Source organism: Falco cherrug, chromosome 4 (assembly GCF_023634085.1).
Source record: "Falco cherrug isolate bFalChe1 chromosome 4, bFalChe1.pri, whole genome shotgun sequence".
In the NCBI taxonomy this organism is placed as follows: Eukaryota; Metazoa; Chordata; class Aves; order Falconiformes; family Falconidae; genus Falco; species Falco cherrug.
Genome location: NC_073700.1, coordinates 24,561,865 through 24,589,170, shown reverse-complemented (window position 1 = coordinate 24,589,170; position 27,306 = coordinate 24,561,865). Strand labels below are relative to the sequence as shown.

The 27,306-nt window shown below is 42.0% G+C and overlaps 1 protein-coding gene across 3 annotated transcripts in view; it reads left to right on the top strand.

Annotated features, from left to right (window-relative positions):
* FGD5 (FYVE, RhoGEF and PH domain containing 5) overlaps positions 1 to 27,306 on the top strand; it is a 110,140-nt gene that overhangs the window by 32,631 nt on the left and 50,203 nt on the right. For all 3 annotated transcript variants that reach the window (XM_055706978.1, XM_055706979.1, XM_055706977.1), the window contains exons 3-5: positions 9,824 to 9,953; positions 20,571 to 20,629; positions 20,740 to 20,770. In XM_055706978.1, coding sequence (XP_055562953.1) covers positions 9,824 to 9,953; positions 20,571 to 20,629; positions 20,740 to 20,770 — 220 coding nt within the window. The remainder of the gene's footprint in view (positions 1 to 9,823; positions 9,954 to 20,570; positions 20,630 to 20,739; positions 20,771 to 27,306) is intronic.

Here is a 27,306-nt window from a genome sequence, read left to right as displayed (position 1 = left end):
ACCATCAGGTTTTCTCTTATCCCTCCTCTACTTACACTGCCCCACGCTGGGACAGAGAACACTCCCTAAGATGAAGCCCAAAGCCCTGTGTGCACCTCACTGCCTGCATTCCCTTCCAGAACTAGACCTTCACTAGCACCATTGTTCTGTGAGTATGTCTAGGAGCAGTAGTTGAAGGTGGGAGAGTTTTGTACCTAAAGTTGTCCAGAACAGAGTAAAAGCCTTACACACCTGAGCAAAAATCCTCTTCCCCTCTGCTATATCCTGCACCACACCAATGGAAGAAAGAGCAAAATTCAAGCTGAAACATTTGTGGCATGAGGAAAAACTCCTTTCTGGCCTTGACAGGAAAACAGCTATTGCCTCAGAGTGTGAAATGTCATTATTCCTGCATTACCTTGTCTTGTCTGGCTATGTATGTTATTAGCATGCATCATGTCTTTCCTGCCCTTTTCATACTTCAGCTGCAATACTTGCTTTGATGATCTGCCATAACAGGGAACTGATGGCTAAACACATGCTGCAGTAATAAGCATTTCCTTTTATTGGCTTAAATGCATTTGGACTTTAATTTCCTTTAGTAATGAGTCATTCTTTTGCAGAATGAAATAAAAAAATAATTTACAAATGGATACAAGAAAATAAATAATCAGTTTTAATAAAACAGGGTCATTCAGCACGTTGTTGCCTCTCCCAATTACCATCACTACACTGAGTTCATATTACTTTAATTTTTTGCAGTAAGGATGTCACTGTTCAAGAAAGACGGTTTGAACTAGTAACTGCTGGGCATGTGACCTGAAATAAAGCCAGGGATAGGGGTACTGCATGTAGAAAAAAGTTGCATTCAATCCATTTGTTTCAATAATAGAGGAGGAGTTTGGAGGCTTTTTTTGTGGAGGTTTTTTTCCCTCCCCAGTGGATGGAGCGGATTTTATATATGTGCATAACCCAACTGTGTCCAGGTGAGATTCTTGTCTCCATCTCGTATATATAAATCCAGTATATTATATCCAGCTATAAGCTAAGATCCCTGTGACAGAGGAGTCAGAACGGACACAAGCTGGGGTCTGTGGATGCAGAGGTTATGGCAGCAATTAACTAGTCATTTGTAAACTGGGCATGTCTGAATCTGAGTTGAGATATAGATACCTCACCACTCGGCTTCAGGGAGGTTATACTTGCAGAGGGCATACCCCACAGAGAGAGAATAACTGTACCTTCCTAGGTAGTTCATACAAACCTGATTTGCTGACTTAAGTCAAATAATTGCCAATGCAATCACCAATACACATAGAAAAATATTTAGGGTCATAACTGACATTCATTTCAGAGCTTTGGTGGATCTAGGCATAACTATATGCAACACCACTGCCTCTCTTTAGCAAAGAACTGAAAGAATTGTCTCTTAGCAATTCAGAATTGTGGTTTTGCTAATGAATGGATGAAACATCCTAAAAAAAAAATTATGTCCCCCACAAAAGGCAGAGCAGAAGTCAGCATTTACTCCAGAAACCCAGAGAGTTCACTTCCTATTCCCACTGTATGGAAACAGTGAATATGGTGAGCCATGTGTTGATAATTAGTGGCAAAATCAGATTTTAATAGCAGTTGTTCCACTGTAAGAATGGGACCCAAGGATGTGGTTTCTAGTCTTTCTACTGCTTTCTTCATCTTGTGGTGACATTTTGGACCAAGTACTGCTTTCATCTTTACTTGCAGGCACTTTTGAAACCATAAGAAGAAATTTTCAGAAAATAAACCAGGGGGCTCTTTGGCTCTTCAAGTATGTTAATGGTGCTTAAGTTGCATCATGTAATTTGCAGTTTGCAACAGATGCAAAGAAAAGAAATTAGCAGGATCTCTAGAAAAAAAGGTTCTGTTCTCCTCCCATGTGTCCCCTCACCCCCCAGTTAAAGACAGTGTCAAATATTCTTCTCTCTTTCTCTGTCCTGGCACTGACTGGGGATGTAGAGTGAAGGACAACAAGGAGGTGGCAGGGAGCTAATCCAGTTGTCATTAACTGAATGCTGCCACAATGGTTAAAACCTGAGCAATCCCTAGACTCTGTTTCTGGAAATCATTAAGCAAGGTATCCTTTGCCTGACCTCTAAGTATTATTAGCTGTATATTTACACTATATATACCTTATGGAGACAAATTATGGGTTCAGTTCAAATATGAACACAGCAGAGGTTCCTTAAGTCCTCCACTTGTTCATACCATTCTTTAAACTGGAAGTATGTTGAAACTGACTTCCAAAAGAAACAAATTTACTCCAAGGAACATAACTCAGGCTGGCTGGTGATGGTGTGTCACACTCCTGAGATTAATGATAAGCCACCCAGTCTCGTTGTCCAGAAACTGCATTTTGGAATACTGAAATCCAATTTTAGAAGAAGTCCTCTGTCCATGAAGGGACACATGAAAATGAAGGAGGTGCTCAGGAGCTGCAATGAGGCAGTCTGGATGTCTTCACTGGCCACATCACACTTGCTTTGCCCTGGAGATGGGTCCAGTCACAGGAGTATCCCACTGGCCCACTCCATCCCATATGATTAACATGCGGGGAATCACTGTGGCACTAAAACTGCACAGCATCTGAATGCTACCCAAATGCTTATGGCTACAGGGAGATGCTGAACTGCTTTTGACTGACCAACAAATTTCTAGCACATTTACACTGTCTGAGCAGATTCAGTTGCAAGGCAGAAGTACATTTTAAGTCTGCCCCAACACACATGATCATACCTTATAGACACTGTGATGGATCTACTGCACTGGCATTTGAAGGGGCATTGCCAGCACATCTTAACAGCCTAACCAGCTTCATTTCAGATGTATAAAGAGCCACTTGATGGAAAGGATGGATACTCCAATTCCACAGGTATCATAAAGCATAACTGAGAGCTCCAGGGATATATTAATATAAATACCCTACAGGAAAGAGCACTCCCTTTCTCCCCTCCTGATCAGTGCTGAAGCATAGACCATGAAGCAAAAGGCAAATCACTTTTGTGAGCCTTTCTCTAGGATGCATCACTTGATGCACAAATTTATCGAAAGCAAACTGCAGGCAATCTAATCCTTACTGGTAGAGAGGACTTACATCAAGTGGGGGAAGTGACAGACCTTAAGTCTGAATTTCCACCAACTCAGCTTATGTGTATGGCCAAGAGACGAGCCTATAGCTAAGAGCATTTGTGGTGTTATGCAAAAAAAAAAATCATGGTCTTCCTTGGCTTTTATTATAATAACCTTGGCTGGGTATTTTGCCACTGTTAAATTTCCCAGTTAAATTCTTACATCACTAATGCTGACTGAATAACTTCTGAAAATCCTAAATAATTGATGTGATCATTGCTGAGGAATGGGGTAAAACTTGCATGGTCATTTGAAGGATAGGTGCAGAATTAAAAAAATGGCAAGTAACTCTTTGAGAATTGCACATTCAAGCTAGACAAAATACAGTATTTGTCAGGCTGTGAATCATGAGCTGTCACACCTGTTGTATATCTCCACAGTGGTCCATCACTAACCTTGCACATACCATCTGTGCTCAGACTTGTCCCAACCTGTGCTATGGAGGGATCATAGGTAGCAGAGACTTGTGTCTTGACTTCATTAACGAAGGAGCTAGCACTATTGCAATGATCAGTTCAGCTTCCCTCCTTGATAGTTTCATCCTCCACTTAGTTCACAGATCCTTTGCCTTTGAGATAAAATGTAAACATCACTATAGGGGCAGGATAACCAGAGAGTCTGTAGACTCCAGAACACCTTTTTCCAGATGTACCAATACGTGTTCACAGGTGAAGGTACATAGATAATGGCTTCTCCCTACTCTGTACCTAATCAGCAGCTGTGCTAATTTCAATGTAGCTGGTACTAAGTAAAAGACTTGTGTTGCACTGCATCCTCCTGCATTTATTCAGTTAATTTAAGGTTAGACTGTCCCAGAAGGCCCATTGCTTTCTTTTTCCTGCTGGCTAACTCCTGGAATGACTACAGACAATTGCTGGAGGAGCAGCAGGTAATGTGTCTGCACACTGCTCTTACTCAGCCATGTCATTGCTACAAGGAAGAGAGTTGGGAATTACCTTGTCTGTTGAGAGACCAGGGACTCAGGCTATTTCTCCCTTTATTCTTCACACCCACACTTCTATTAGCATCTTCCATTGCATTAAAGTTTGTTGCTTGCAGCATGTTTATTTAGCAGTGTTTTTAATGAGCTAAATATGATTTAGCAGAATAAAGAAACACAAGGTTTTGAACATTTATGACATATATATAATTACAGATTATATATGCATAATCTGTATAATTATAATGGTTAAATGTATAGAAAACCTTAGCCTTGTTGCAGGTTAGTTTCAGGTAATGAATTTAGCATGGTGTCATCTTACATGCCCTTAGATAGACCCTGTAAGTCATATAAAGTGCTAGGATACATTTGGACTCAGGGACGAGGAGAAAACTGCTGTAGCTGATGAACAACAGGGTAGTTTCAATAAACACTGATGTGATTAAAGGTACTGGGTCTTGAGGAGGAATAAGAAGGAAAATGAAGGTAAGGTTTCCCTGAATAGGTTGAGAAAAGACAGAAGGGAAGTTCTTAATGAGCTGTCAGGGGGTAGCGGTGTCCTGCTTGATCTGGATTCAAGGGAAGAAGCAAAAATGAAATTGCAAGTGACTAGGACAACAACTAGCAATTTGTTGTGTCCCAGGTTTATGCAAGAGGCAGAGTTCGTAGTTCAGACCGCTGAGACTTGCTGGTGAGGTGCATAACTACATTCTTTACTGATCATGTCTGCAGCTCTACCTGTGCACACTTCACTCCTTCTATCAAACTCCTCCACTTATTCCTGCCCAGTCAAGGCAGGAACAGACAGGCAATCATTATGAAATCTGGCCTGTATCCCCAGTTGCAATGACCTAATCACTGATTTAGAGGTAGTTTCCCTTATTGTGTTCTGTCTGTGATTTTTTTTAGTTCTAGACCCTACTAACCACAGGAACATTACTGAGAGTTTCAGCACAAAACTAGACAAAAGCACCTTCAGCAGTGTAAGCTTGCACTACCAGACATTTAAACGAACTGAAAATCAATGGGATTTTAGTGCTTAACTGCCTTAGGTTACTTTGCAAATCCCACCTGCACTTTCCTGTTACCAGTAGAGAAGCAGCATCAGCATTAGAATCTTTTGCCTGTATCTGTTTTCCCCATTTTCCTGCAATATACTAAAAATAGCTGAACAAATTCTGGGATTTCTATCAGGATGTGCATTGGGCTGGAAGATGCTTTAGTAGGGCCTGTTGTGATAGGACAAGGGGTAATGGTTTTAAACTAAAAGATTTAGACTAGATATAAGGAAGAAAGTTTTTGCAATGAGGGTCATGAAACCCTGGAACAGGTTGCCCAGAGAAGTGGTAGATGCCCCATCCCTGGAAACATTCAAGGTCAGGTTGGACAGGGCTTTGAGCAACCTGATCTAGTTGAAGATGCCCCTGCTTCCTGCAGGAGGGCTGGACTAGGGCACCTTTAAAGGTCCCATCCAACCCAAACTATTCTGTGATTCTACGATTTCCATTCTTTGTTCATGAGATCACTGCACCCATCACTCTTCTTTCCTAGTCTATATCATCTTACAGTTTCATAGGGTCTTTTATTCAAGAGCGTGTTAGGAACTCATAGGCAAAGATCACACAGTTTCTGAAATGAAGCTTCTCAAATACAACAGTTGTTTTAATTCAGCATTTGTGTATCCTCTTACAAAAAGTAATATCTCTTCTCAGTTTGTGTGCATTTTTAAGATTGCGTACTAATGGTGCTCTCAGAAACTGCCATTGCAAGCCAGTAAGTACCATCTGTGGCTGTGGGGTTTGTGGTCTGGATACGTGTCCTGAGGGAGATGGGCTGGCAATCCCTGTCCTGTCCAGCAGAGTTCTCTCCTTGTGCTATCCTGGATTGCAGTTTGCAATTTAACACAGTGATTCTGCTTTACCACAGCTTTATAAAGTTAGGTTACTCTTTGTCCATAAAAGGGTTATTCTTTGCAAAACCACACTGAAAGGTACTTCACAGACACCTAAAATCAAGGTGCCCAGAGGACGGCTAATGGTATCCTGGGCTGCATTAGACAAAGTGTTGCCAGCAGGTTGAGGGAGGGGATCCTTCCCCTCTACTCAGCACTGGTGAGGCCACATCTGAAATGCTGTGTCCGGTGTCAGGCTCCCCAGTACATACTGGAGAGGGTCCAACAAAGGCCATGAAGATGATGAAGGGACTGGAGCAGGTCTCCTGTGAGGAAACGCTGAGAGAGCTGGGACTGTTCAGCCTGGAGAAGCGAAGGCTCAGGGGGGATCTCATCGATGTATGTAAATACCTGAAGGGAGGGTACCAAGAAGATGGAGCCAGGTTGTTTCTCAGTGGTGCCCAGTGACAGGACCAGAGGCAATAGGCACAAACTGAAACACAGGAGGTTCTCTCAAACATCAGGAAACACTTTTTTTTGTCACTCTGAGGGTGACTGAGCACTGGCACACATTGCCCTGGGAGCTTGTGGAGTCTCCATCCTTGGAGATACTCAAAAGCTGCTGGACATGGTCCTGGGCAGCTGGCCCTGGGTGGCCCTGCAAAGGCAGGAGGGTTGGACCAGATGGCCTTCAGAGGCCCCTTCCAACCTCAGCTAGTCTGTAATCCTGTGATCAATGGAGATTCAACTGCTTTAGAAGAACTGTAGTGCATGAAGTTGACTGTGACCACTTCCCTAGTATTAGAAATGGACTCTTGTCATGATCAGTGGTTACAGCTCATTAATCTCAATGACTCTATTATATTAAGAAAGCAGTTTATTTTTCTGTTCTCAAACATCAAGTTGGAAGGTTCCTCCAGTATTAGCAGTTTACCAACATCAAAAGTAACCTACATAGTCTCTTGGAAAATGCTAAAATATATACAGCTCGTTTTCACAGGGTGCATGCACAGAAGCTTGTACTAGATAAAAGACCAAAGCCTCTTATCTTAGTACATACCATAACTGCAGATATGGTAACTGTCTGGGCATACTTGAAGGGTTTGTTTTGTGGGTAAGACCTTGCCCTGCATTATTCTTCATACTGTCCTTTTATAAAATTTCCCAAAACCTATTGTGCCTTAGAAGTCACCTGCCACCTATCTCTGCATCGTTGGTGTCTTCTTTCAGGCACCTGGCAGTGGGATCAGTGAAGACCAAGCTGCCCAGGGCACCTTCACCTGGTGACCAGTTCCTAGGCTTAGTTCAAGTATTCAGGAGCTAGGATTGCTAGGAGACTGCAAGAGCATAGACATATAAAATGAATAAAAGGATGTGAATTTGTTGGAGTAAAACACATGCTGGGTGTCAGGAAAGGTGTACTGCCCAGGAGCTCTATGCCAATATAGAAGAGTCTCAGAAGTGAAGACCTGCATGCTGCGGAAGTGGCTGGAGAAGGGCAGGATGGGGAGGGTGGCACAAAAATGCCCGTGCCCATTCTATGTGCAAATGAGAAACGTAACATTTCAGGACTTCTCTTTAAACACAAACCAGTGCCACTGGACCACAGGCCTACTATAAATGAAGCCCATGCAACAGTTCAGCAATATGGCAAGTTTTGCTGCTGTATGAGTCTTTAATAATGCCATTCATAATGATTACCAGACTAATATATGGAGGCGTTCTTCCCAAATTATAATGTGTTCTTACATTAACATAATGCAGTTATTATCGGAGAGAGAAGGAGGGAGAGAGGGAGGGAGGGACTTAATTTCACATCTGCTGGGGCAAACAATTACAAATTGCAGAAACGCTGTGCAAGTAAGGAAGGAGACTGGCTAAACTATTAATAAGCCTCCCAAGCTGTTCCTGTATCTGCCTTGCTCTTGCTTTCACTTGTGCTGAGGCCCCTTTGTTGTTGTAGCTAGGCAGGTTTTCGGAAGTGCTGTGATGCTGCCCACACTGGAAAACTGCAGACACTAGTAACAAACAAGAGAAGGCAATGGTGAGGAACAGTGCTGCTGCTTGGCCCTTTGCCCAGCCGTAGCAAATGCACCGGGCAGCTTCCAAGAGCTCCTTGACTCTGAGCGTGAAGGAAAAGCTGGCAACATCAAAGAAAGGCTGGCAGCCGCACCTCCATGGGGAGACACAGAGCCCTGTTTGCAGTTTGGAAGTGTATGCAGATATGAAGGGAGTTTCCTTCCCAAGAGGAAATACAAATCTAGTCAGTGCCTGTGGGAGTCTCTTTGTTCGTTGCTCTGCCAATTACATTAACGCAACTTTGCCCAGCCTCCTATCACTCTATCATTGGCTTTGAAGCTTCTGGTTTGTTCATATCTGGGATCCCCAAGTGGGAGATCAAACAAAAATAAAGAGATGAGGCAGAACTGTGAAAGTAATGAAAAATATTTCAGAGGAAATGAGAAGAAGCCATATACACTGAGAAAGCTAGGCCCACATTACAGACTGACCTGGCTGGCCAAGATGTCTACTGGAACACATGGAGATGTTAGATTTTGTTTCTCAAGACAACAGACTTGCCCTGTTGGCTGAATGCTGGAACTTACCTCCAGAAATGTAAAAGGCTTGGGGCCACTGTGGTGTATAATCTGTATATAAGCTCCCAGAATGATAGTGTGGCCAAAAATACTGATCTGATCCTTGAATGTAAAAACACAGTAAAGTCAGGTAGGAATAGATGGGTATTACTACTGGTATACTTGACACTATTTTGCCAGTGCCAGAATATTGAGTTTTATTTTGCAGTACCAAGAACAGCACTAAAACTGGCTGGTAGTAAAAACTGGTGCTAAAATGGTTAGTAAATTCATTAATGCTAATGGATAACTGAATAAAGTTCAGAGATTTTAGAACAGTTACATGATATGAGGCATGACATAGTAAGACACCAAGACCTTCACCTATTTCATACAAAAGACAAATTGAGAGGACAACCTGAACCAGCCTGTGAGTACCTGCACAGTAAGAAAATTTGGAAGACTGCCTCCAATTCAGCAGACTAAGATTCAGTATCTGGAATTTAGAGGTAGGCATATTCAGCATATTCAGCCATAAAAGACAACTTTCTAAGGTAAAGGGCCAGCACCACCTGGAGAACCTACCTCTAGTCATGCTTTGTGGAAGTTTTGGAATCACTGGCAACTTTAATTAAAAAAAATTAATATTTTTTTTCTGAAAGGAAATGTTGGGAAGCCACTGGCCCATATTATACACCAGATCCAGTACATGGCTTTCTCTGGGTTTGTGGAGCTGAATTCAGACTTCCTTGAAACAACTCAAGGATTCTGAGATCTGACTAGCTTGTGCTTTGATTGATGCTATTGGTCTTACAATTACACTTTTCTCATCCTTTTGATGTTTTCCCAGAAAAGCCATTGTTACAATATCTTAACTTCTATTTTTAATGAGCACTGAGATGTTAGTATGATTTTATTACATCCATTTTGAGGGGTTGACTAGGGAGGAACAAAGCAGTTCTGGTTGCAACTAAACATGAACTTTTTACTCCAAACTGAGCCAGAACATTGATCTTTTAGGGTAGCCTGAACAAGTTCAGTTAACTTCCCACTGTTCATTTCAGATCCTTCTACTTGCCTAAATGGTTGCTGTTGAACCTGGCAGGAAAAAGCCAAAGCCTGAGAAATCTTGTTTTCCAAGCCCAGCAGGTCTGCAGGGATTCCCTGCCCCTGACTGGTTACCTCTGGGAAATGTGTGGATTCATTATGTCTGAGCAATACCGAGTGTCTGGGAATAACACCAGTGAGCTAGTTTATTCTTTCTCTCTGCAGTGCCTATACTGAGCCGTACAAAGTGTGCCCAGTGTCTGTGATACCAATGGAGGTCGTCACATCAGATGAGGAACAGAAGAGTTCAGAAGATGACGAGACCAGCCCAGGTGATTCCAGCCTCATCAACAAGGTAAAAGAGCTGAAAATGGGGAATGTGTGAAATCTGGAGAGGGAGAAACAATGTACAGAAGAACCTGGATTCTCAGATCTCTCTGCTTATTGCCTGGTGCTCATTTAGAAATGCCAGAGCCGTTGATCCTTTACTCCCCCAGTGCACCAGCAACAATTTGCCCCTATAACGTGCAAAGCCAAAGACCTGGAGTCTTAAGATGGACAGCAGAGGCAACAGCCAGCAGGAAAGGCCTTACTTGAATGTCAGGAAAAATGTCTCACTCAGAAGAGAGATATAGCTGTGATCTTGAGAATTTTAAAACTACGTTGAATAAAACAATGAGAAATAACATACTGGGACCAGTTCTGTGTTGGCTGGGAGATGGAGTAAATTGTCTAACAGGTCTCTGCCATCTCAAAATTCTCTCATCATGGGAAAATGTACTCGTGTTTGGGTTTATTTTACTGATGTCTAATGAGTACAACAGATCTTAAACAAATTATGGAGAAGACCATGGAAATGTGACCACAGCTTAAGACCATACGAGGCTGTTTTCTCCAGAACAGTTCAGTGGCTAAAGAAATGGAATTGAGTATCTTTGTTTTTCACAGATCTGTGTGAGTGTGTGTGTGTTCTTAAAACCAGGACCCTAAGAATCTAATAATGTGTCTCTGAGTACAAGCACCCCAGTGCATAGCCCATTTGGTATGCATGCAGCAAAGGGATATGTTCTTCTGAAGTCTTCCAATTTGAGACCCAGGAACTAAGGCTGCATAGGAAAATAGCAAATCTTCATTTCCTACACCTCTCTCTGTCTTTCACTTTGGCCTGGTCTCTCAGTGTCAGCACAGCTATGTGGCTTCCTTATTGTAGATGGCTTGTATCTGGTCATGGATGCGTGTCAGAACCTGCAAAGGTCTGTGCACATGCCCCTTCAAAATCAAGTGATGGCTGAGTGAGGGTAAACTCTTGTCAAGAAGCATAAGTACATTGATTCTAGGAAGATTAGATCTCTTCAAGTGTTTCCAGAATGTGAAGCTTTATTCAAGGGCAGCTATAGAGAGTGGGGAGCAGAATTTTCCCCTTACAAGGACACCATTTCTTGAGAAACAGAAAAAGAAACTGCAAGCTGAATGACAGTGAAAACAAAGGAAATTGCTGTTGCTCTTATCTCTGAGGGAGAATAGCTTCCTTTGATTTCCCTGTATGCTGTACCACTTTCAAGTCTACTCTGCGTGGTGCTGAGCTGCCTCTGGTACCAGTGGAAAAAACTGGTTTGATCTTCTAACTGACATGAAACAAATTAAACAATTGCAAAAACCCTTCTTTCCTCTAAAATTCATGAAATTTTGTTGTTTGTTTTCACTTTTTTTCAGAAAGGGAAAAGACTTCAAATTTCTGACATTCCCTGTTAAATGAAAAATATTTTTCCTTTCAGTTATATTAGCTGACAAACCACTAGCACTTATAGAGCATGCACTCGTGTGTTATTTAAGCTGGTCAGGTTTCTCAGCATCTCTTAGTTGTGATGCCGGTGGAGAATTGACAAGAAAATTGTGACTTGAGTTCACAAGGGTTATGCACACAAGTGCTGTGCACTTGGAAGCAAATTCAAGACTGCTAAAACCAATTTTATTGCCATTTTTGTAGGGGTTTACTCAAGACACTAGGATATTACAGTTTTCTAAATGTCTCCTTTACTGCATCTCATGTATTTTAATTATACTGTTGTGCTGGGACAACCAACTGTGTGGCTGTCACAGAGGAAGTCAGGACTCAGAGAACAAGCATGCGCTTCCGAGTCTGACTGGAGGTATCCCTCTCACTCTTCAGGTGAACACAAACAAAATATCTGTACAGGCCTGAGAAAGAACATCAGAACAGGTCTGGTGGTTTGGTTGGCCTTTGCTTACCAAACTAATTGTCAGCAAGGAACACAGTACCCAGGACCAGCCTTTCACAAGCTCCTGGGGAGCTTTCTTAAAACAGCTCCATCTGAGTACAGGCCATATTTCCAAGCTGGCTGATGAATTAGTGCACATGGCTATTCACCTTGCCAAGAAGCAGGCCAGGAAAGCAGACATAACCTGATGTGCCTGTTATAATTCTGGCTGTAGGAACATCACCCCCTCTGCAATCTACTGGGCTCTAGCTACAGACTCTAAAAAGGGGCTGAAGCAGCAATAATTTCATGCCTGGGTAAGCTATTTGCTTAGTAAGCCAAGTCAGGGGGGCTATGCATGTATGTGGGACCAAGAGAAGTTCTAGAGATGACAAGTGGCACTGAGACACCTTAGAGCATCTTTGTTCTTGTAGCCTCATTAGGGCACACATCCCTTTGGACAAACTAAAGGGTCCTGGGAACCATCCTGTCAAACCTTGCATGTCCCAGATGTCCCCAGGATCCAATCTGTTAAAGGAGACACCTGATTTGGGCTGTCAGAGGTCACCTAGCATCAGGACTCTTGCTACTCTGTGACAGTCTCAGAATCATGGCTGCAGGCTGTGTGAAGCAATAATGAAAAGATGGACAGGGAAGACTCAATTTCTGAGGGAAGACAGTGCAGGTTCTGACATGAAGGATGCAATATATTTAACTGTTGTCTGCTCCCTATGTTCAGATACATGATTTTCATTTGCGTTGAGCTGGATTCTACCTGCTGCCTTTCACTGTCATGAACAAATTCCTGTATCAAAATGCAAGCAGCATGCTTTCATTTATCTCACCTGCTTTCTCCCAGCCTGCTTGCTAGAGAACTGCCAGACTTCCAGTTTGCAGAATTTTTTCCTCTGGTGTTTCTTTTTAAGGCTCATTTTTATAAGTAAATATAATTCTAAAAATCAGCTTTGTACACACATTTCCTGTTATTGTTTCAACAGCTCTTCTCCTTTAAACCCCTGCTCTCCTGGTGACCAGATTCACATGAGCGTGGCAAAATTTTTAGGGCATACTGGAATCCGTTCTGTAAACAATTTGAGAATCATAGCCAATAATATATGTTGAGGTGTTTTTTACATTATTTGCTTTATTTTAAAGAGCAAACAAAGACAGGCTTTCATCTCCATTGGGTTACAGGAATTTTTATTACTAAAAACCTACTGGAATGGGACAAGTATACAAATGTAAAAGAGGAGGTGGGTTTCAAATTTTTGCCTTTATTCCACTTGGGAGTACCTCAAACCCTGAGAAGCTGAGCATTTCTCATCAGAAGTCACCTGGTGGTTTTTATTCTTCTATACAGAACTAAGAGTGAAAATTCATTCTTTCTGGTTAAATAAGCACTTTATTTCCTTCCTTTCAGTCCACTGGCATATGATAACAATCTAGAGAACTCAGAGGCAGGGAATGCTGTAAGTTCTCTCAACCTTTGTGATTCTGCTTGGTTATATTACAAAAAGCAATGCCCTCCACTTACACTACCGATAGAGATTCACTCTTTTTTTCTTCCTGCTAAGCTAATTTAGAAGAACTCCTGGACCATCTCTCATTCATGCATCTTTTATATATGTTCATTTAATTAAATTCCTCCCAGCTTATCAGAAGGTGACACATGACTTTCCTGTATTGGGCTCTGAAGGTTATATGATGGCATCTGAGCTATCTACAGGAAAAAAAAAACCCACCACAAAACAAAACAAAACAAAGGAATTAGGGATTTCAGTTAGGGACAAAAAACTTCTATCAAATAAAATAAGGACCTTCTCTTTATCTCCTGCCTCTGAACCATCACTCGTTAGACAAATGTTCAAAGTCCAGGATGCAGAACCCCGGATTTTTTCTCTCATCATTGAGCTGGATTTAAGCCTGAATTTTGTGATTGTTTTTTACTGCTAAAACCAGGTAAATCCATCTTGGACACACCCAGCTAAGAAGCATTAAAGGAATTAAAGGGGAAATGAGCGTAATAGTTCAGATTTGACTAGACACCAACTTCAAACCAAGTTCCCTTTGGCAGAACTTAGTTTTTGTAGCAGTCTCAGAAATTCCAGTTTTAAAAAGTTCACAAACAGAGACAATATAATCTTGAAAGTCTGCTTTAAGAAGCTCAGCTCCATGGTTTGAAATGGACTAAAATTAACACATGCTGGTCAGTTTCACCTGTTGCTGGTTATGATCTGAGTTTTTTAATTGCCTCAGTAGTTTGAAGAAGATGCTGCATCAACTACCCCTCCATAGCTTCTACCTCTCATTTTATTGTCAGAATCTTCAAGCAAGAGTCTTCAGACAGTTCCTTTCTTGTAGGTACGTTTTAGGACTGGATCTTCTGGCCGGTTGGTCCCTTTTGTCACTAACCTCCTACAACTTCCAATTGTTACAAAACTGAAAGGAGCTCCAAGACAATTATTTTACCACATGTATCTGTCTGACTGAAGACAGGACCCAGAAGGGAGGAATGATTTTTATGCTGTCTTCAGAGGAGGGACAGCTGATGCAGATTAGAGATCAGATGTGCAGACAAGGCAGAAAGCTAGCTGCTAGCCTTTAGGTTCATTGTGGGAACATCAAGCCTTTCAAGGGATTCAGTGAGCTGATAGCATCAGGAATGCATCTGCCTTCCTACTACATTAACGGCTCTACTTGGGGATGTAGGTTAGGCTTGGTGAAGGGCACAAACGTTTGGGACAAACCACAGCAGGGAGATGCAGCAGAGGCCCCATGGTGGTGCAAAGATTTTCTGAAAAAATACACGGAAATGAAGCACAGGTTTTGGGTTCTGTGGGGATGGGTAAGGGGCAGGAACCCATCCACTAATTTAAGAATTTGTTTTTCCAGCATCTTGCAGAGCACCATGCAGACAGTCCTGTAACACTGCTATAAAACATTGCCTTGGACTGGACTTCAAGAGCTATATCCATCACACTGCTTGATCCAGACTGTGTCACACACATGCTAAAGTTATGATGATCAAACAAAATGACAGGCTTAAAAATAACCCCAATAGTAAATGGAAGGCATTTAGACTGCAATCAATTGCACAGTTTGCACCACAGTGATAATAGACTGAGTCTTCCTTTACAGAGTGCCTTTGGAAGGAGAAAGCAGTGGCTGGGTAAATGTGGTGCTAGGAATATTGTAGCAACGTCAGCTATTTTAAGAACTCTCTTATAGTTAGGAATGTCATATAGCAAACCCTACATTAAGCTACTAGGCAAAGGAACAATTAAAAATGCTGTTTGTAAACACAGGAGGGAGTTTGATCTGAAGAACTGAGTGGAATCTCAGAAGAATAGTAAGAAAAGAATGTGATTAATCTGTGTGAATACCTGTAATTATTACAGTCTATAAAGCATTCAGGAAATAAATTAATACAAATCCTAGACAAGTAATAAAGCCATAGCTAGAACACAAAGACATTTCTTTCATCCAGAACACAGATCTGTTTGCCAGTTAACCGTATGGGAAATCCAAAAGTATATGAATCTGTACGCAAATACTACTGAATTCAGTCTAAAACCAGCAATGTGTTACAAGGAACTGTATACAGCCAGCGTACAAGAGATGTGATCTTACCCTGGTGGCAAAATGTGAAAGTCTGTAATGAGGTGAATAGCCTGTAACCAGAGTAACATGGTATAAAAGAAAGGGAATTCAGACCAGATGTGGCTGGATTGTAGGCCAGTGAAAACCCAAAGCATTCTGGCTAGTCATTTAGGGCTTTAGGTTTAATATATCTAGTACTAGCCAGACTGGAGGGGTGCTTATTACCATTATATGGGGATGTGCTGGGGCAGGGGGGAGCATGAAGGGGAACTTCATACAGAAACATCCCTAATGCTGTGCTTGTGAGAGGGCAGCACTAGAGGCAAGATGCTCCACCCTTCTCCCAGGTATCAAAATAAAAGGCAGTGGATGAAAAGGGGTCAGCGACCCAGTATGGCAGATAGAGGGGACCTGCACCCCACACAAACAGGGAACACTAAGCTTAGCCACAAACGTCTTGCAACAAACAAGGCAGCTACTGACGCATGGCAGCGGTACATAAAATTGCCTTTGCTGCACTTTATCCATTTCCACTGGGTGGGCTTGGTTTTCAGACTCTACATTAATCATTCTGTTTTGCAAACCTTTAACTTTCATATATTAAAACAAACAAACACACACCAACTGAAACATGCTGGAGCTGGGAATGACAGATTTGTGTGCTTTGAGGAAGCACCTAATTCAGATGCCTTTTCAAGGGACAGCTCTTGATTGACATAATTCCCCAGGAGAGCTGCAATCTAGCTCTTCAAGGAAGGGGCCTCAGAGACAGGAGGTGTGGACTGCTTTTCCTTCTCTCTCACTGATTCACAGAGCCAGCCTGAAAAAGTCACTTGTTCTTGTGTTGCCTCAGTTTACTGTTGGCACCACTGTGACATCACTGTGAACTGCTACATAGTTCATAATAATACAAAAAGGGTATTATGAAGTCGTTCAGCTCAGAGGCTGAAGCTTGGAGGCTGCTGTCAGCCTCTGACTGTGACAGAAGTGCTCCTGTGCTGGGTACCATCCAGCTGCAATGCACCTGTCTTGAGGAGTCTGTGAAATAAGACACATACACATAGGAAAATGGACGAAGAGATGCAGTTTGTCCACATCAGCATGGCAAGCCAGTGGCACACAGAAGAAGGGAGCTGCTGCTTCTGTGTCTTGTTAATCTGCTTTTCAAATGCAAGGGGTTACTCCTGCATTGTATCTGGAGTACTCCAGATTAGTGACTTGGACAGTACTAATGCTTTAGTTTTAGTGAGCTGTTCTGTGAACTACTTGTGCTGCTTTTAGGCCATACAAGCTCATTCCAGCCTCACGGAGAGAGATTTGCCCCTGGCCCACAATTTTTTAAGCTGGATCAGGAGACCACTCTGGTTCTGATCAAGGTCCTGCAAACATCTGGGTCAGCACAACTGAGAGTTGGCACTGGACTCATAGGGAAGTGACTGGCACTGTCAATAAAGTACCATCTAATGAAAGCGTGGCCTGTTAGGGCCCACCTAACCCTAACCCACCCCTACATTAATGGGATCACTACTACACAGAGAAGGGAATCCTGCAACAGTGAAGTGCCATATTAGCACACTCAGCATGGGCCATTAGCCACCTTTCTCCACTGTTCACTGTTTCCCCCTTCTCAGCCCAAATGTTTGTTCTGTTAGAAGGCACAAAAGGGATGTGAAAGCTAAAGTTTCTCAGTTTGAACTGCCTAAGACTAGTACTTAACTGCAGCTGTGCTCATACATGTGCCCTGTAAAGAGCTGCAGGCTTTTAGGTATTTATTGTTCTGAACAAAAGCTTTCTGGTGGTGGTGTGCTTCATTATATATTGGGAAACATCAGCTGTTGGAGAAGGAGAAACTGTGCAAGTCACAAGTCATCTCTAGGTCTTAGTTTTCAATTTGGAGGTATGCATTTGGAGGAGGGCTGTAGGGCTTAATTTGTTAGTCAATGGAGAGATGATTGCACAGTATCATCTTTGCTTCACAAATTACGCTAATCAGCTGAGCTGCAGCAACTGTACAAGCTTCTAACCTGGTTGAAGTGCTTTTGTGTTTGTGACCTTCCTGACACCAGCATGTTCTTCAGAATGGAGAGAATGGGGAGATACTTCAGTTACATATTGCAATTTTACATTGTATATTGCAAGCATTTTATTAAGCATTTGGGTTTGGGGAGGATGGGGTGATGAGGCTATAAGACAAGAAGACTAAGTGAAGCAGAAAGCCATGGGTCATCACATGGCTCCATGGCCTCCATCTGCTAAGCAGAGGCATGCAGTAAGGCCTGGAAACTGGAAAGGAACCATACTGCGAGGCTGGACACAAGACCGGGTGTGCAGGGAATAAAGATTACTGAAACGGTTGCAGCTTGGCAGTGTTATAATAATCACTTGGACTTAAGTTTCAGAAACTTGGTGCTTGAGGGACCTGCACCCTCTCTATCCCCAATTCCCAGAAGTCTGTCTCCAGACACTGTCGTCAATCTCAGAGTTCATTTCCTGGTTAAACAAACAGCAATTAAATAACACAAGACAGGCAACGCCTAGAGACACTGTCTCAAACTTGCCCTAGACAGGCCATGTGACACTGGGGTCCCTGTGTTTTCTCTCTTGGCCAAGATGTATTAATCATAAGAGGAATTACAGAGTGTGACAATGTGTATATGCAAAGGGAAAGTGGGCCTGGCCTGCTGGGGAAATGCACTCTGCTTCTTGGCACTCCAAAGCCAGGCTTGTCTACAGAAGATGTGTTGAGCAGCAAGCATTGGGCCACGTGACCCGGAAGGAAACACACCCCTTTCAGCTGTTCTGCTATGCCTATGTAGAGAAAATAAGAGAGAACAGAAAACTCAGTGCCTCTAGTGTGTTCCTACAGCAGTTGGGACAACCAGGAGAGGCACACCATTCTCTTCAAGAGGTGTTCACAAAGTCGAACCGGGGGAAAAGGGGCAATCAAATATTTCCTCCCAGCAGGAAAGTGAAACTAGGGAAAAAATGTAAGATCTTTCTAGTGCATGCTACTAAACTGTAGTGTAGTTCTCCAGAAGTAAGTGATTCAAAGCATGCTCCTTGGCACCCATCAGCCAGAAGGAACAAAGTACCAGGGGACATACCCTCAGACTCCTGGTGCTAAAGGAAAGATGGGTTAGACATCTAAGACTGATGAATAGTTCACTCTGTATCTCATTTGGCTTTTGCAATTTTCAGTTGCCTCCCAGCAAAAGTACACAGAAATAAAGATGAAAAAGAGGTCACTGTGACCCTTCATTTTCTATACATAAACGTCATTCATTTAACCCATCATCATCAGGATTCAAGAACTTTTTCACTCATACTGACTATTGACTAGATCATAATCCTCCTTGGGGTCCATCACTCCCAGGGTGAAAACTCACAGAGCAGCAAGGGATCTTGCTTGTGTGCAGTCAGTACTGGCATCTATTTGCAACATGCTTTTACTGGCCCCTGGTTCCTCTGAAATAGACAGTGGTGATTTCATTTGCTGGTGCTTGAATTCCTTGCTTTTGTAATGAATGCCTGAAGTTATTAAAACTGGAAGAATCTTAAAAATGTAACTTCTGTTCCATCACATATTCCTCTTCTAATTTACAGATGTTGGGCAGTGAAATAGCTTCAATTATGTTTCAGTTGACCTTGCTACTGGGTTTTTTACACTCCAGGTATCCACATGACTGAATTCAGCTTCCAGCGCTTCAGGGAATGTTTCGTTCTTTCCTACACTATTTGCAGCTTACTGCAGGCAGAATGAACCAGAAGCTTAGAGAGGGGAAGAAAATCCTGAAATCCAGAAACTGATCCCTCTGTAGAGACAAATGGTGCAGATGGTTCACTGTGATGATGAAATGGGACTTCGAGCAACTCAGATACTTCTATCATGTTCCAGAACACCTGCATCCCAAGGGGATGCTAATGATGAGGAAGGACAGAGAGTAAAACGCCTATAGTACATTTACTTGAAAGCACTTAGGCATTTTTTACTGCTCAGTCTCTGCTATGAAAATCCCAATCATGTATCTGATCTATCAGGTGTGATTTGGGAAGTCAGCATTTGTGGGAAGTCAAATTTGGGTTTAGGGTCCCATCAATACTTTTTATGAGAGGTCCCAATTAAGCTTTGCGCTCCCTGACCCCTAGCAGCCCTCTCATGCAGAATTTATGGAGGAAATAACAGCCACAAACTTCCCACCTGACTCATATCATTGTACCTCAGCAAGTCCCAGTATCTCCTAAGTAGGCTTTCAGAAACAGATTGGTAAGCAATGAGTTTCCAGCATACCTGGTCTGGCAAACAACGTCGCAAAGTCTTGCTGCTGAACCCATCTACCCAGAGTCCACTTTAGGTCACTGAGGGCTGCTTTTCTTTACTACTACTAGACTATTGTTTTAGTTCCCTACTTCACCATTGCTAAATATGTCAAACACTTCCCAGTTGATTTCTTTCAGTGAATATTGCCATGCTTTCGTTCTTTCTTACTTAAGGACAAGTCATGAATAGGAGCAAAGTATCCGGATTAGCCATTTGCACCTCAAAGCCATACGCTTTGCTTCTTTCCTACCAGTTAAGTAGATACCACTGAGATTTCAGACAATGTTGTCTGCTGGAGTACTGAACTGTTTGCTTTCTGGAGATATTTATGGCCATTTAGCTTAGATATTTTGTTTAGCATGCAATAAAGCCCTTCGCCCCATTTGCATCCACAGGTCTCTCAGCAGTCAGAACAGTTTGGAATATGACCATGATAAAGTACTCCATTTTTCATGTTATTAAGAGTACTAAATACATGGTATGAGCCTCAACAGCCAAGAGGCTATTCAAAGCTAAGCACTTTCTGCTTCTCTGATAAATTTTGGACCTGTGAAAAATCAACAGAAAATTCCTCTCCTTCTTCAATAAGAACACATTTTTCAAACTTGACATCTGCCTTAGCAGCTACTATATTGTACTATATTACTGGTATTTGAATAGCGGAAACACCCTGTCATGGAAAGGACTCCAGGATGCCAGAAACTGAACAGCAAAGAATAAAAGCCTGGTCACTGTTTTTACTGAAGGAATATGTCAGTTTAAAGTGTTCTCTAACTCTGCTTTACTTCTTGGAATGAGACATCCCTTAACTGTCTCTGGTTTTTGCTGTTGACAGAAAGAAGGCCAGTCCAGAGCTTACCTCATTGCCCAGGAGCTGATGTCTTCAGAAAAAGTGTGAGTTCATTGTTATGACCTATCTGTTGCTCTCCTAAAAGTGAAGCTATGCAGTCCACCCTTCAACAATGATTTGATGGCAATTAATAAAAGTTTGTCTCTTTCCTCAGATACGTGGAGATGCTCCAACTGTTACATACGGTAAGTAAATAATTTTAATCACTGAAATCTAATTGCCCTTTCACTTAGCTGCAATTTAGAAGACATAAAAGCACTGAAGGGATTGACATGAATTTGAGGAGGAATGGCTTACTGTGAACCATTGCAAAGGAATACGACTGCCACTAATCTGCTCTTGCTACAGATCCTCAAATCTAGCATTTGTCATCCACAGGGAAGAGTGTCGGCCAACAGTGTTGCTGAGGCTCTGAGACTGGTGTAAGATGCAGAATAAGCCTAGCACAAAGAAGGAGATGGTGATAAAGAGGGGTGAACCCTGTCTCTTCAGAGAGAGAGAGACAGGAGAAGAGCTATGAAGAATGGGGATTTGGTTTGAATGGATTCACTCTGCTTCCTTTTAATCTTCTTTTTTCTGATACTACAATATCAGTAATATCTAGCATGGCCTGAATATCCACAGGTAGTCACCATGGACAAAATACAGACTCAGTGTCAGAAACTCATGAGGGAACACACGAAGAATCACTGGAAGTGCCTGTTAGAGAGCTCTTGCATGGTATAAACCCACCGGTGGCTTTGTCTCAGAAGACTTTGTGCCCCTTTAACAGAGCTGCCACTGCTTTCCTGGAGACTGGTAAACAGCTTAGGTAGCCTTGCTCCCAACATCTTTCTTGGCTATTAGTTGCAAGGCAGTAGGGAATATAGCCGCCACACAAAGCATGCCCCTTACTGCTTGGGAAGAAATTACCTGAGAAGGCAAAAAGTAGCCTCAGGTTGTCCTTGGAGTACACCCCAAACCCTAGCAGCAAACAGGAACTCTGATGGAGAGAAAAGTAACGAGGTCAGCACTGTATGGCTGCCTGCTCATTGTGCCTCTCAAGCAGCCTGCTAAAGCTTAAGAGCCTTCTCAAGCTTGGGCAGAAGAAGCAGGAGAGGAGCCTTAAATGTGACAATCACCTTGCAGTCAGTTGCATTTCAACGAATCAGAAAGTGCCAAGCTGGTCAGCTCGGAACCAAACACTTTAAGGGGCGTAGCTGGAGTCTGCCAAGATTTTGATAAATTGATGATAACCTGCCCAGCCATTTGCCTCATCTGTCCTGGCTTTCCTCTGGTTTTTGCACAGCTAAACACATTATTTGACACAAGTGAGACATAGTTGTAGTTATATTGACATCTGGGGAAGCCAGAGTGGTTTCTTCACCTGCGGACTACAGGGCTTCTGGTTATTAAGAATACCCACAAACCTTACTGAAATCAAGATTTCCAAAGGTATCCTCAAGAAAAAAAAAGAGGAAAGGCTCTGTCAGCTTCTAAATCAAAATAGAAGAGAAATATACACACAGGAAATCACCATGCACAGAGAGTATTAGCCACTCTGCATCTTTGTTAGATGCATCTAATTAAAACATACTTAATGTATTTAATTTTCCATTTCCAAGTACATTTGTATTTTGGTACATTATGGACAGCATGTAAAGGCAGGGTTGAACTGGAATGCATGTACAGTGCACTGTATTTAGTGGAGGTGTCTAGGAGAGGCCTTTCCTTTGCATTGTATCCTAGCATTTTCCATATACCTCTAGGACATAAAAGTGTCTCACTAACATAGCCTGAAAAATCTTCAAAATATAGACCCAGATCTTGCAATGCACTTCAGCAGCTTTAGCCACAGAATGAATGGCTGCGCAGCCTCATGGCTGCTATAGCATCATGTTACTGTCAGGCTGCCTTACCTATGCTGTTGCTGGGCCAGAAAAGGGATGCTTCAGAACTTTCCCAGTCCTTTCAGGACTTACTTTGCCCTTTTCTCCCTCCTCTGTTAAATCCCTGTGTAGTGAATTTGGCTCTGAAGCTATATGTGTAAATGAGAAATTTTCACAATAATCCTATTTTCTGCCTGTAGAAATCATGTGGAAGGAACAGGAAATGTCATTGTTTGCTCTCTTTTCCAAGCTGACAACTTGGGAATGGGACAGGGATTCTGGTTTATATCTTTGCTAATTTTTTTTTTAGTTTAGAAACACTTGTGCATGCAAGTGCGTGCTGCTCCCCTCCAGCTGGATGGACTCCAAACTGTTGGTAATCCCTTATGAAAAGAACCTTCACAAAAATTACAGCTCATAGGTTAGTTAGGGAAAAACTCTGCTCAACTGCTAATTTTATCTAACGCAGTGCTCCAGAGCCGGCTCAAAGATATGAGGGAATGAAAACAGAGTTTTCCTGGCTTGACTCAAAAATGTAACTACTCCCTGCTCTCCTGTTGGGGAACTCAAGACACTTTCTAAGCAGAAATGTTTATTACAGAAAATAAGAAACATTACCTGGAGCTTCACCTGACAATTCTGGAATTAAGGTTTCAAGGCATGAGGGAAATTGGCTCTGTTTTAATCATACTTAATCATTAGGTTTGGATCAGCTGATTAATATATCAGGGCAAAGATACCAGTAATAGCATTTCTATGACTAGGTAAGTTCTTCTGTTTCTGTCAGTCAATTGTAATTGAAAGCACTTGTTTGTTTTTTACATATGTTTCAGTCCTGTAACGGAATATTCCACTGAATCCTGTTTTGCTGGGATTTTGTTTCCCTGACTGTGCATCCCACTAAAGTGATAGGATTTTATGAGTGGTTTGCATATGCTTATTATTTCCTTAATTATGAAAGTTAGTGCACCAAAAGAGGAGTTAAAATTTCAAATTAAAAAAAGAGATGGGCCCAAATTAAACCCTTGAATGAATGCATTGGTTTGCAAAGTTAAGCCAGTTGTAGGTCATGTAATGTCAGAATTACTGTAACCATGCACTCTTCACTTTCCTTTTCCTAGTTCCCACTGTCTCAAGTCAGAAAGTTCAGAAAGATCTGCATCAATTTTAGGATGAGATTTTGGGTGCAAAATTTTGATTAATGATTTTCTTCTGCAGAGGAAAAATACCCTTCTTGCCCCATCACCAAATGCATACACTCCTTTAGAGCCTACTGAAGGTTTTTTTCAGCAGTCAACAAGCAAGCTTCTCAAGTAAGATTTAATCGTTCTATGAATTGGCTTTTTAAGTAGTGAGGATGTATGAATGCACCTGGGTTAGAGACTGAGGGAGAAGAGAGGAACAGCTGGTCTGTTTTCACACTTGACTGCTAGTTCAGGTACTTCTTAGTTTAGCCAAGATCAAAAATCTTTACAGGAACACGATCAGAGGGTTCATTTCTGTGTTTTGTCAGGTGCCTATAGCCCTAGCATATCCCATCTCCAGTGCTACAGACTGATGTTGGCATGATAGCTACCTACTGCAGTGGCATTCAGAAACACTCTGCAGGTTTCTCTGTTGTAATCATGTTCGATCTAGAAAGCCACAGTCCCAGCACTGTTATGTTTCCCACCCCAACTACTGTTGGATCTTTATATTCACCTCTTGCCCAGTGTACTACTGTGGAAATCTAGAGAAACCATTACCAATTTCACAACTTAGAAGTCCCTCAGACTATGGGGGTATTTTCTTTTCAATACTGTGATAGTGCAAAAAGTTACAATGAACTAATTACTCCTATTTGCATATTTGAATAGTGTTAGGAATAGCCATATCAGTAAAAAATTGTGCTTCACTGTCCACTCACTGTTGACACCAGTCCCACTGGCAGATGTCACAAGCAACCACCAGCGATGACAGTCGCCAAACTGTCCTCAAAGTACAACACCCCATTCATGGCCAGTTAGAACCAAAGGCTTCCTCGACAGCATACCTCACCTCAGGCAAACATTCCTCTCTGTTTTCCATCACCAGCTTTCTCAAGAAAGCAGTTTCTAAATGCTCATCTTTAGGTCTCAAGCCCCATCTTCTTATATAAATCCAAATGTAGTAAGAAAGGCAAGGAACTAAGCCACACCCTATCTGGTTTCAGAAAGAAAAAAAAAGGTTTTTCTTAAGTCTGCAGCAGGAGCAGTTTCCCATCTCATTTCCAGGCTTGGCTGGAGCTGCTATTCATTCAGCATAACAGAATCTGTTTGGCCTTTCAGCAGAGACTTTAATAAATTGATTGATTGCCAAAACGATGACATTTCCATACACCCACTCTGCTATTGAACTGAAAGAGTGGAAACATTGTGTTAGCTCGCAAATTCGGTATCAGTTGGTGTGGTAGTAGTGATAATAATCTAAAGGGTTAGCTGTTATTTGCCCTACTCAAAGGTAATGCAATTCTCTGGAGCAGGGAGTTCAGAACTCATTCTGGACTGAGCAGATGGGACTGGCAGGGCCTTGCAGTCCAAGTCCCTGATCTCTTGGTACTCACAATTTAGTTTTCCACAGTTGATTAGTCTCTGTGTTGCCTTCAGGATCACTTAATCCTCAAACTTTGTCATTCTTTTCTCCTATTTTAATTCCCCAGTAATGCAGTCTGCACTTGTCATCTTTTTCTTAGTGCTTGCTCCTGAACTAAAATGCTGCAGGTTGCTTTCTCAGCCTAATGTTTCACATATCACCTTTGAGGACCAAGAATCCAGTTTATTCCCTTCCCTTCAGCCAGTCTGTTTCAAATTACTTTACTAGATGCACACAAATCAAACTCAGTGTGGCTCTGCCTCATGATCCCAGCCAGTATGGGATCAAGCATTTGCTTAATAGCGTACTATGTTCACATTTATTTTGTCTTTGGCTTTTGTACATAAAATAACCTTTTTCTCTGCATAAACCTCTTTGAAGTCATTATTAGTTCCCTCTGAGGCATTTACTGAATTAAGGTACCTAAAAGGACAGCTGTGCACTGAAAAAACACCAGCCCCAACACAACCCTGTTCAAAGAAAGCTGATCCTGGTTCCTGTTTTCTATTTCTTCATAACAATGGGCCACAATTCTTAGAAGCACCAAGACTCAGATTTATGGTTCCTCAGCATTTGAAAATATGGGTATGGATACGACATGAACAGATATAACATCTGCCAGTTCTCCAGCCTTTGGAGCAGTTTGGGTTCCAACACTGCACTTGGCATCCCAAGGCTTCTGATGGTAAAGTGTATCTTCAGAAATAAAAAAGAACAGAATCATCTCAGTGCTTAAGTCACTAACTCAAAGGTACCTAAATGCGTATTATCATGAAGTCAGGCTCACTGGTTAAACTCTACTTTCAGAAGTCTTGTGGGCAGCAAGTTCTCAAGAAGAAAAAATAAACATCTAATTTAGGAGCCAGTATTACATGTTAGACAAAACAGAACTCCATCTTTCTAATTATTTACACTTCCAGTGAATGATTGGCTGAGACTTTTTTACTACTGTGAATTTCTTGGATGATATTCAAAGTTCTGCTGGACAAACCAAGTCATTACTTCCCTAATTAAATGCTTTAGTGAATGGAACATGCTGGCTAAATGAAGAGCAAGCTCACTGTCAGACCCTCTGAAGCTTTTATAAAAGGCTGAAGATGCACTGTTACAAAAGAATAGTCTGCCCTCACAGTAGGCTGGGGGTTTTTCTCATTTATTTATTCATTGTCATCTTCATCGGCAGTGGGAAAATAGCTATGTATTGGACAGGGAGCTTCTGCAGTGGGAATGTTGAGCCAAAGTAGCTTTCAGATAATCTGTATATCTCTTAAAAAGAGAGGGAAGTCACACTAGCACATTTGGCATCAAGACAATTCCCTGGTAACAAGCCCCACAGATACAGTATTTGCAATGCATACTCTACAGCTTGCCAGTTCTGAATGATCATTATTTTCTGCTGTTCATCTGGTGTTGTTTCTGCTGACCTCAGTAATGAGAAATTTGGGAAGATCACTGTTCAGTGCAGATCAAGGGTCGCTCACTCCACTGCAGGAGATGTGCCACTTTTTAATTCAGGGGTGCCACTTTCACTTTCATCATTAGGCTCTCCTAATCATTAGGAACTCCTAATCATTAGGCTGCTGGCCGTAATGAAGTTACCTCCAAGAACCACCCGTGAGTCACATGTACATACTGTATAGCATCTCCTGCCTTCATTCAGCTTTAATATAGACTTTCTTCTCCTCCTTTGAACTCTTCAGCCTCCCCTCAGGTGTAATGCCTAGATGTCCAAAAGAGCCTAGAATCCTGCAATCTTCAGTATCTGTTGAATCCACCTTCATTTTAGAAGTGAAAGTGGTTGTAATAGGCTGCACCATTTTACACAATCCATGTAGACTTCAGTGGTCTTAAGTTTGGGCTTGCAGTAAGACTTCCTGTTGTCCTCCCTGGCCCACTCACTGAGGGGTCAAATGCTTACTTCCCAATATTACCAGTTCATTAAAATACCAGCTTGACTCAGGAAGCAATTACAATTCTAATACACAGGCAAAATGATTTTTGGATGCATGTGTGTTTCATTATTTATTGAAAACTATAGAAGTCTAGATGCTAGGTGGGAGTTATGGCATGAGCAAGGTGAATATGCTCTGTGCAGGCATAATTTCTGCAGCTGAAGTGCCAGTATCCCCACCTGGGGACTGAGACAGAAAAATGGCCGTGGTTTTCCACCAAGGCATCTGCTCTGTACACTCCCTTTTTAGTTTTTTCCCTCAGCTCCATTCCATAATGGAAATTCACACATT